The 11,696-nt window shown below is 34.0% G+C and overlaps 1 protein-coding gene across 2 annotated transcripts; it reads right to left on the bottom strand.

The window, feature by feature from the left end:
• Positions 1 to 501: 501 nt before the first annotated feature.
• Positions 502 to 11,100, bottom strand: LOC139876494 (uncharacterized). Of its 2 annotated transcripts, XM_071863819.1 has the most exons (6): positions 10,944 to 11,100; positions 10,135 to 10,620; positions 2,493 to 2,624; positions 1,364 to 2,277; positions 939 to 1,252; positions 502 to 809 (listed from the first exon to the last, which is right to left on the bottom strand). In XM_071863819.1, exons 1-6 carry the CDS (start codon positions 10,987 to 10,989, stop codon positions 611 to 613), a joined length of 2,091 nt encoding a protein of 696 aa, XP_071719920.1. In that variant the 5' UTR covers positions 10,990 to 11,100; the 3' UTR covers positions 502 to 610. The 2 variants fall into 2 exon arrangements, with proteins under 2 accessions (XP_071719920.1, XP_071719919.1); XM_071863818.1 differs by having other exon boundaries at positions 502 to 1,252.
• Positions 11,101 to 11,696: the final 596 nt, after the last annotated feature.

Here is an 11,696-nt window from a genome sequence, read left to right as displayed (position 1 = left end):
CATGCATAATTATTGGTATAAAATTTTTGTACATTATTAATTTTATTTATCTATTAGTGGACAATTAATTTGAAACAAACTAAAGAGATCAATTTTTACCGTAGGTTATTAGGCCATTGTGTGGGATTTGTTAGGTACATTGTAAAGCATATACATGATTCCATTACATTACACAATTTAATACGTAATAAATAAAAATAAAAATTCAAGATAACATTAAAGGTGGGTGTTTATTTTGTTCAATTCACCTATATCTTCATGAACACTCACTAATACAACAAGATTTCATCAGCAGGCTTAATTTATTTGCTATGCAGACACACATGCCTCATACAGAGGCTCACAACAGAATTAGAATCTTTCAAGTTTTTCAGCATAAAACAACCATTTTTCCAGTATATGGACTAATCATTTGTCAATGTAATCAAATGATGATGTTTCTATATATCTCATCTACTGACACATATTCATTGATTTAAATGTAACTAGAGCTACGCAGGATTAGGAGCATAAAGAAATATTTGTATCACTCGAATAATACATAATCATCCAACATACAAAGTACATCATGAAATGTAACCATTTAGAATGGGACAAAAACAACATATGGTTAGACCTGAGGATTTTTATAGTACAAAACCGCTTTCTTGGGTTTAAAGAGGTGCCTAGAACCGTATTCCCATTGAATTATAGATTTTACCAACAAATTTTGCATCATGAATGATCGGAAGAATGGAATGAAAGCAATTACACCGATAAGAATTGGAATCCATAACGTACCATTCTGGTATAGGATGAAAAGGCTGGCACTGAAAGCAATCAACATGGATATCATAGATAAGGAGAGACATAATAGACCTTTTATTAACTTTCCCCTGGGAAAACATTTTAAGAAATCGAGCTCAGAGTAATTAGATGAGAAGAAGAGAGATACGAACATGTAGAGAATTGATGTAGTAGATGAGAGTAGAGATATGGCATCTGCCACAACAAAAATCTTGTAGACTATACTTGAATGAAAGATAGGGATACCGTCGTCTTGATTGTATCCACCAGGGATTGTATAAGCTGCGGTGAATCCAATTGTGGCAATAAGCGTTGCAACCAACATGGATTGCCCAGCTATATATGTCATCCATTTTTCATCTTCTTTAACTAAGCCTTTGTGTTCTCTGGCGAATAGCTCATGTGGTGTTAGATTGTCTGCATTCTTCCCTTGCCTGTAAGAAGGAGGAACCATTCTCTCTACCTCCTACAAGACACACAAACTAGAAGAGTTAGATATTAGTTTATGGTTGTACACCTAAACAATAAAAGAAAAATAATCCACGAATCATTGAAGCGTGTAAAGAAATATACATACCCGAAACCATAATGTTTCTCGTTGCATTTGCAAACCAACCCCTGATGCATTCTGGATTTGCTTTTGTTTCGAGCTCATCCCTGCTAGATGCAACAGATTGTTACCATGTTTATCTTTAAAACGAATTATGAAATCCTTCATCGAACCTATCTCATACAACAAGTTGTAGATATCCTCATTGCGATTCTTTACAGCAATGTGAAATATAGTTTGATATTCATCATCTACTTGCCAAACCAGATCAGGATATTGACGAATGAGCTCAACTATAAAGTTAGTGTTTCCCATTTTTGCCGCAATAAAAGGTATCCGAGAAGAAAATGTCGTTGTGGTACTATTATCGGCTTCTTCACTTATATATTTAATATTCTTTGAAATGACTTCTTTCAGAGCTAACTCAGTATCCCCTTGTGGAGTCTTGATTAAATTATCGGTTTCTTTATGCATTTTTTCAATATGTTTAAATATTAGCTTCTGTAGTATCACGGCTTGATATTCCTTACTGGCGAGTGACTTGTTGTCTTTGTCGATTGAAGTGTGGCCGCCTCTAATAATGCTATGGGTTTCATCGTGCATTTGAGCGAGGTGTTTATAAATAAGGCTTGCTAGCCTCAGAGCTTGATATCCCTTTTCAGAGACTGGTGTATAGTCTTTCGTTTGCCCAATATCGTTGGTTTCAACATTCATCTTGACAACATATTCAGATATGAGTAGAAGTAGTCGTGTAACTTGATCGGACCATCCACGATCAGCCGGCATGTTCTGTCTCTGAATCCGATCAGATGGACCTCTGAGTATATCGTCAATTTCATCTTTTTTCTTTTTTGCAATAGGTTTCCAAATGGTTCGTAACAATAATAGTGCACTATTTTCCTTTTCATGAGCTCCCTTCTTCAAACCAAGGAACACAAGAACTGACCAACAACCATTACCAAATAAAGGAAAGAAAAGGCCAAATTGATGATATTGAATAGGAATGAGTATAATAATACTGGGCAAAGTTGCATTTTATTGAGGTCTACGTAATTAATGCAAAATTAGAAAATGGGTCAACTTGACGAATCCCTTTTATATTAATGACGTAAATATGTTGTCTATTCTTGAAAGGATATCTATGTTAAATGTGTACCCGAATTGATGATTCCCTGGATGAAGGTATTTTTTCTTACAGAAAACTTCTCAGGCTTACTAGCCAAAATTCTCAGCGCATTCCCATTAGCAGCAACTTCTGGGTACTTTTCCGCTATATCTTGTGCAATATCTGAAAAGATTTGAAGAAACACTCTTACAAAAAACACAATCAAGAATGCGGAAGAAAAAATAAATAACAAGGCTTAAAAATACTAAGCAGGTAACGAAGAAGGATTAATTATTAGAATATGTATTTGGAGTAGCCTGCCCAAATGTATGTATGGGTTTAAGGTTCGTTCGAGTTTAATTAGGTTTAGGGTTTCATTGTCTTCTATATATAGTTGATTAACAATACGATACACCTCACGGGGTTTTCTATTATTCTATCATGGTATCAGAGCTCATGTGTGCGGTTTGTTCTACAAAGAGATCGAGTCAGGCCGCTGTCGTGCCTCCATCTCTACAACCGTTCCACGCCTCGATGTGAGGGGGCGTGTTGGGAAGTTATCTCACATCGGTCATGGGACAAAACACATGTATACATATAAGTCTAAGGGGAAGTTTCTCTATCACCAATTGGTTTTAGAAAAAGGATGGACTCTTGAACTTATATTAATAAGTTTGATACTGTACCCAGCTCTGGCCCGTACACACTAGCTTCAACATTATCACAATTGCTTCGTAGGAGTATGTTACACGAAGGTAAATATCAAGTACTAATAACGAGGTCCATGAAATACAGAGCAAGAACAGTGGTCTTGAAGTTCTACAACCTCGGTCAATTACAAGTCAAGCTAGCCAAACTGTTTCTAGCTCGGCTGCATTCGTTTACAACAAAGAAAAGGGACAACACCACTTTCCTCTGCAGAAATACATTTGAGGAAATGTCAACCATTATTCCAAATACATTGGGAATGAGCGGGCGGCATGGAAAGCTGGTCCAACCCGCTTACAAATGGAATGGAATGCAAGGCATGATCCTCATTCAACATTCAATCTCAATCCTAAAACACATGTCATATCAACTCACTCAGTGGTGTAAAGCAATCCTTTGATTGCTACCTTCGGGGAATCGACAGCGAAGAAACCAAAAACCTTAACCACCCCAATCTTATACTCTCGTGACTTGGATATCCATATATCATCATCTTAGCATTAAAGGATCGCCGGTTATTGTACAAACAAAGTTCATAGAAATAAAAATGTTTTTAAATCATTTTCAAATCTCCTAAACCCAAATCCCTAAAAAAACCAAGAAAATCTGGAATTACTGATAAAGTTGGATTGTTCTGAAGAATGTTGTTTCAAATAGATATACCATTGCACAAATTTACTTAAATGTGAATTGAATCTTTTTATATTATGAAATTTAAGTATTGCATAGTTTGTTTATGTTTTACACCTCTACCGAAAAATAATTTTCTATGTTTGTTTATACCTAGATAAACATCTCAAGATTTGGGCCCATGAGTTCCTCTCTATGAGGCCTCGGGTTCAAATCTCAAGAAGCATATCTTGAGTTGGTGTTAAAATATATGGTCTGTATTCTTAGTGTTGAATAATATTTGTGTTATTTTGTTTTATACTTGTTGCTAAATGAATAAATGATAGGTTAAGTGTAAGGAGTCAAGGACTTGAAGATTACATGGAGAAGAAGGGTTGACGTTTTTTTGTTATGTCTTGAAGGATAGAGACCTTGTGCAAGAGTTGATTCTGATTCTTCAAGGGTTAAGATGGAAACCTCTGAAGGGTTTATTTTGTATACGCGATCAATCATTGAGGGCTAAAAGGGAGTATCGGTGTAAATATAAAAGAACATTTACCCTCACGGTGAATTCTATGACAAATATAGATTATAGATCTAACTCTCGTTCATCTCCTTCATAAAAAAAATAGGGTTTATTATCGTGTATTTTATATACATCAAATTGATGAATATAGTCTAACAACGTGTTGTATAATTTTCTGGTTCTTATTCTTTAGTATTCTTGTAAGAACATCACAGATTTTGTTACGGTTAGAAACAGTATGTTCTTGATTATGTTTTTGGATGACAAAATGATTATGTTTTGGATGACAAAAAACATTGAAATCATCCTGTGTTAGTGCTTTTTATCCGTTTTCATCACTCCCAAGCAAAAACTACACAAACAGTCCTTAAAGTGAGTTTTTTTTTTTTTTCTTCCTAATTTCATCATTTGCCCTAACAAATATTAACTCTCTCGTTAAGTTACTCAACCATTTAAAAAGAAGTTATTTTAGGTTGTTATTAGTTCCGAAAGACACATTGAACAAAATTTGACCCATTTAAGCTGTATAAGTTGTTTGCTAATCTTATGAGATATGATATGTACACAATCCATTTTTGTTATGTACACAACCATCATACTTTACAGTGTTGTATTGTATTGTACAATACTGTAAAACATGATGGTTGTATACATAACAAAAATGAGTTGTGTACATATCACTCCCCCTTATCTTATACGTTTGCTTTCTCAAATTATTATATCAAAATATACAACCTGACGTTATATATTTGAAGTTGCCAGTCAACCTCTAGTATTAAAAACTCCAGCTGACTTGAATCAATATTGTCTAATTCATATATCAAAATTTACAATTCTGAATCCCACTTATATGAACTATATGACCAACTAAAAAATGTTGTTGTTGGTAAAATAGATTTGAAACATACTTTTGATTGTTGCGGAGAATTCAGAAATTGCAAACAATTTCTTTAGTTGCTGTAATCGGAATCAAGTTGTTCAAAGCCTCACCGTAAATGTCAGAAAAATCTTATTAGAAGCTAATCAATTACTATTCCAAGAATACCTCGTCAAGTACCAAAAATATGAAACAAGTGAGAAGCAAAGACTCGCAAAGCGATAGTCAAAATGGAACCGTCTGGAAATGAGACTAATTTAGCCACTAACTATCTACTGCCACCGCCACCGACTAGGCATGGCAATGGATGTCCGATCCATCAAATATCCATTCGATCCGATACATTTAAATGTATATGGATGATCTAATAAGTGGATATGGATATGGATGTTGTGAAAAAGTGTGGATCGAGTATGGATGATAATTTATGTAACATCTTCAAACCGGGCCTAGCCGTAAGATTACTATTTTACACCTTAGTGTGCTTACGTGGCTTTAATTATGCTTTTATTATAATATAATGTTTATTATTATTGAGCTATGTGGTTAGGACCAGTTTGTGAAAAGGGTCACAAAACAGGTTTGTTTATTTAATTTGGACACCGTTAGGGTCGCCTAATAATATACGATAGATATCAGATGATAAATACCTGTGTATTGTGAGCTATGGGTTTTTAACCCTTAAGTGATATGGGTGGGAGTTATCTTCTCATTTTCTAGACTCATCCCCAATTTACTCCCGTATGTTCATTTCCTCACCTCCCAAACCCTAATCACAAAATTTGTTCTTGAGCTCGAATTAATTACATCATCTTTTCCTTATTGTCTACTGATTCTATTGAGGTAAGAATCATGTGTTTTTATGCTTAAATCTTTGTTAAAATTGGGTTTTTGTGTGAGTTTGATAAAAGTGTGAAATTGGGTCAAAACCTTTGATTTGATGTTGTTTTAATGTTAAAATTGTGGATTATAGTCTAAACTATGTTGTGAACAAGTTGTGGTTAGTTTTGATGTCAAAAACGAGCTCTAGATCAAGAATTGGATGTTTTAGCTTGAGTCTCGTAACTTTGTTCAACTTCTGCATCAGATGAACACAGTCGCCCGAGGGTCTCCTGACAGTCGACCGACTGTCTAACACACTCGACCGTGTGAGTACTTGACCGACCGTGTGAGTTGTTGAACTTTCCCGACCGTGTGACTGGACTCTCCCGACCGATTGTGTCTAGACAGTCGGTCACCTGTCTATGACAACCGACCGATTGTCTTTGGTAGTGAAATTTTTTACCAAGTACCTATTTCTAGCCGTTATGCTGCCCGTGTGTCTAATTTTGATTGGAACCCTATTCTAACTTGGTTTGTATTGTTCTCAGGTGATAAGAACCAAGAAGAAGCTCATAAAGATAATTGTTGACGGTAATCGGTGAGTGGGACTATCTGGGACCGATAGTATTGATTAGCATGTTATTCTATGATTGCCTTTATTGTTGTTGATTAACATGCTACCTACTGTTATTGATTATGGCCTTGTGATAACTCCTTGTTATGTGATGCCATGAGTGTTTTTGAGCCCAGTGCGTCCCTATCGGGTGGTTCAGATAGGAGAGACCAACCTGTGGGTTAATTTCTTCATGCGGTAGACAGTGTCCATTTTTGCATATGTTTGATTGATACGTTCGTCGCATGTGGATGATTTATGCACTCATGGGTGCGCGAGGAATTTCCGGTAAACCCCCAAATCAACTGGCAGTAAAGTGTTCGGCCGGACCACCTATGTTTATGTATATTGCACTTAGGTAATGAATGTGCTAGTTATCATGATTATTGTAACTGTTGTGAATTATTATTGCCTATCGTTAGTTGCACTAACTTAGCTTCCTGCTAATTCCCTCCATCTTCCCCCTACATGTTGTTAGCTTTTGATTATATTACTTTTTAGGGAGAATACGGGCGTCAAGATGTTATGTTTGACAAGACTTAACTCTGATGTCTTCTTACTTCGTTTTAAAACTGGTTGTGACCAGAGTTAGTTTAGGATAACATATGCTTTTGAATTGTGTCCTTTTGTAAATGTTAACCCGGATATATCTTATCCCGTTAAGTCTATATTTTGATATAGTAGTAAGTGACACCGATGGTGATGATTTAACTTTTAGTTGCAAGTTACATTGAGTTTGAATACTTAAATAAATATTTACTTTATTTAGTAGATCAAGTGATTACGAAGACAATGCAACAAAAATTAAAGAAAAAGGACTTAAAACGAAGAAAATAGAGCGATAACGGTGAAAGTCAAGTTACGATCCTGGTGACCAAAGTTATGACCAAGGAAGAACTGGCTCCTTGAACGGGCCCTATGTCATGTGAGCGGGCCCATTGAATGGTCTGCCCTAAACGGGGCCCATGAACGACTAACCCATGAACGAGCCTAGTAAACGTGGGCCTTGAACGAGCCCTATGAACGGGCCAATAGCCATCTGAACAGATAACGGGTGGCCCACCAACACTTTGCCTATTTAAAGGCCAATCCATTTCACATTCCAACACACTTCCCTCACATCACACTTACACATACTTACTCTCTCTCTCTAACTGAGTTACCATTGATTCCTTCTCATCTCTAGATTAGAACGCACTTAGAGGCGAACCTTGAAGATTGTAAGAGGAGCAGGGTACGTCTAGGGAATATCAACATTTGTAACAGTCAAGACTCCATTTGTATACGGTGAACACTTTCTTTAAATTAGTAGTTATGTTATATATATATATATATATATATATATATATATATATATATATATATATATATATATATATATATATATATAGGATCCAGTGAGAACATTTTTAGTGTGAGAACTCTAGGAACTCCAAATACACTTCAAATACACTGAAATTCGAGCAAAAAAGGTGCGCGGGCGAGCAAAAAAAGGAAATTCGAGCAAAAATCTAGAACACGGACAAACAAAAAATCATAGTCGAGCAAAAAAAAAAAAAATTTTTTTTTTTTAATTTCAAAAATGTAGAACACATTTTTGTTCGACTACCCGTGTGTTCTACATTTTTTTGTTCGACTATCAAGAATGTAGAACACATTTTTGTTCGCCCGCCTTGTTTTCTGCTCGCAAGCCTTTTTTTTGTTCGAATTTCAAAATGTATAACACATTTTTGTTCGACTACCCGTATGTTCTACGTTTTTTTGTTCGAATATCAAAAATGTAGAACACATTTTTGTTCGCCCGCCTTGTTTTTGCTCGCCCGCATTTTTTTTCGTCCTTCCCCTTTTTTGCTCGAATTCCCCTTTTTTTGCTCGCCCGTCACTTTTTTTGCTCGAATATCCCTTTTTTGTTCGAATTTCAGTGTATTTTTGAGTTGTCAGGGTTCTCACACCCAAAAAATTCTCATTTGATCCCTACTATATATATATATATATATATATATATATATATATATATATATATATATGTGTGTGTGTGTGTGTGTGTGTGTGTGTGTGTGTGTGTGTGTTACTCATATTTTCTTTAAATATTACGTAGTATATAATTTACATATAATTAAAAAGATATTAGTGGTGAGAAATGAAAAAAAATTGTAGACGTTAAGTTACAAACACCATTTTAAAATTTATCAACACCACGGACTCTTAAACTTCAAAGAATTTTTAAAATTTGTCAACACCACGAGCTCTTAAATAATTCTTATATTTTTCCTATTTTTTAGTATCTCTATTTACATATCACTGCAAATTATATTTTTTACATTTTTTTACACACCCGTGCAACGCACGGACTTAAAAAAACCTATATATATATATATATATATATATATATATATATATATATATATATATATATATATATATATATATATATATATATATATATATATATATATATATATAGGTAAATCCACCAAAATTTCTGAACGGATTTATTTTTCTATTCGCCGCGAGTTAGGTTCCATCGCCATCACCATTCAACTCGAAATAATTTTACGAACTAAACGCAATAAATTGTATTCGACACGGAGCTTCGATCCACTACTAACGAAATTTTTTTTCTTATCAATAAATATGAAAGTAATTTGAATTTACAGTTTACTTACTTAAAATATTTATGAGCATACAAATATAACTGTTATAATAATAATTATACATGACGAGTCCCCCAAATACCCTTATTTTGCTGAAATGACCCGCAACCTTTCTATAATTAAACTCGTGGTTTACACCTTTTATTCAAAAAATAATTGTAAATAATAATTGTAAAATATTTCACCACCGTTCAACGTACGAGCTCTAAAACCAACACCACGGACTCTTAAACTCAAAAGAATAATTAAAAAGATATTAATGGTGAGAAATATAAAAAATTGTAGACGTTATGTTACTAACACCACTTTTAAAATTCGTCAACACCACGGCTCTTAAACTCAAAAGAATTTTTAAAATTTTTCAACACCGCGGGCTCTTAAATAATTCTTATATTTTTTCTATCTTTTTAATATCGTTATTTACATACCAAGATGAACTGCAAATTACATTTTTTACGGTTTTTTAAACATCCGTACAACGCACGAGCTCAAAAACCTAAAATATATATATATATATATATATATATATATATATATATATATATATATATATATATATATATATATATATTATTTTTAATTCAGTAGCTAAACTATAATAGAAAAACCCATTTATTTAAAGAATGGTCATAACAAAATCTTACGTAAGGTTATATTTCTTTTTTATCGATAGATTTCTTTTTTGAGGTGAAAACACAAACAAGAACAATTTGAGTAGCCCGCCCCAATTCGACCCGGGTCTCGATCCAATCCGACCCGGGTCATGAACAAACCGGCCCGTTCGAACCATATTAATTCTGACTCATTTCGACTCAAACCCACTTGATCGTTGACCCAACCCGACCCAATCCAGCCCGTTTGCCAGGCCTAGTTTAAATGCTTACCAAAGATATTATTCTCGACGCATTTCTCGAAAAGCGTGTTACGACTTGACTTCCAAATATCATCAGACAAACAAGTATTTTCGTACAAATAATTGACAGCATCATTATATCCAAACCAGGCAGCCGCAATCAACGGCATCTTAATTCCGCTAGGGATTGTCATCAAGGCCTTGTTCTTTTTCATCATTATTTTTAAGGCTGTAATGTTTCCGGCTGCTGCTGCTACATAGAAGGCAGTGCTGTCATCTACATTTTTCAGTGCCAAATCTTCGTCTGTCATAATATGCACCAGATATTGCACGACCTCATGTGTTTTTTTGTCACTTGTGGATGCAGAGAGGTGAAGTGCAGTATCCCAATTTTCAGTGATGGCATAACTTACCAACTCTGGTCGCTTATCAAGAACGAATTTAACCAATTTCAAATCACCTTTGACGGATGCTTTGTAAAGAGGGACACCGAATTCGAGGTATTCCAATCTAGGTCCTTTAATATAATTCCAACGCAAATAGTTACTTGTGGAAAATGGTTTATTTAAGCTGTTTTATTTATATTTTAAATGCTAAGGGTAACATTTATTTGAATATTTAATTTAAGTTGAGATTTAAATGATAAATCTTAGCTTTTGGATTAATATAATCAATGACTATGATTAAAATCAGCGGGACAATCACATGTGGTTCTTACGACAATCACATGTGATTGTAACACCTCAACTTAAATTAAGGATTAAAATGATTCTTTTTAAACAATATGAATATGATTGATTAAAAATTAAAAAGTAGACTATTATGAAGAGAAGAAATTACCATCTATTAGATCTGTGTATGGTAGCTTTGTTGGCCGGGAACTCATCTGCACAAAAACACCAGTAATTCGCTACAGCAAGTGACTAATGTGTATATGAATAGAAGGTATTGCTGAAAATATAATAGTGCAAATGGTAGTGCAAATGTGATGGTGCAAATGGTATTGAAATGAGATTTCTTATATATACTAAGTAGTAATGACTAGTAATGAATTATTATTGTAATTTTTTTTTTTTTTTTTTTTTTTTTTTTGCGAACTATAGATATGAATGATAAAGTACGGGGTAATAAGTTTTGGCACCTAACGTCTCTAACGTGAACCTTATTCATTTGATATCCACCACACAAAATTAATTAAGAGATAACGGAGTAGGTAGCAGGAGTAAATTTTCTAGTCAACCCCATTTGTTGTATGCCTATGTTTTTTTGGTTGATTTTTTTTTTTTTTTTTTTTTTGAAAAGCAATAAATTTATTAATATGAAAGGTAGTAACGGAAACTTTATTTTGTTTATAGGATTTCGTCAAGTTTATCTTTGTAATTTTATTTTCCTCGCTTGTAATCATAACCGTTTATCTTCATTGCTTTGATGAAGTAATCGGTTTTTTAATAAAATTCACCTTCGCCTTAAACGGAAACTTGTTTACTTATTACTCCGTACTATCTGTTTACATTGAGTTTATTTTATTTTCTTGAAACATAGGAGTAGTAAACAATCTTGGAAAACCATATTTATGTATCTTTTGTTTAAAGA

Source organism: Rutidosis leptorrhynchoides, chromosome 11 (genome assembly GCF_046630445.1).
Source record: "Rutidosis leptorrhynchoides isolate AG116_Rl617_1_P2 chromosome 11, CSIRO_AGI_Rlap_v1, whole genome shotgun sequence".
Taxonomy (NCBI): Eukaryota; Viridiplantae; Streptophyta; class Magnoliopsida; order Asterales; family Asteraceae; genus Rutidosis; species Rutidosis leptorrhynchoides.
This window is presented reverse-complemented; position numbering and strand designations above follow the sequence as displayed.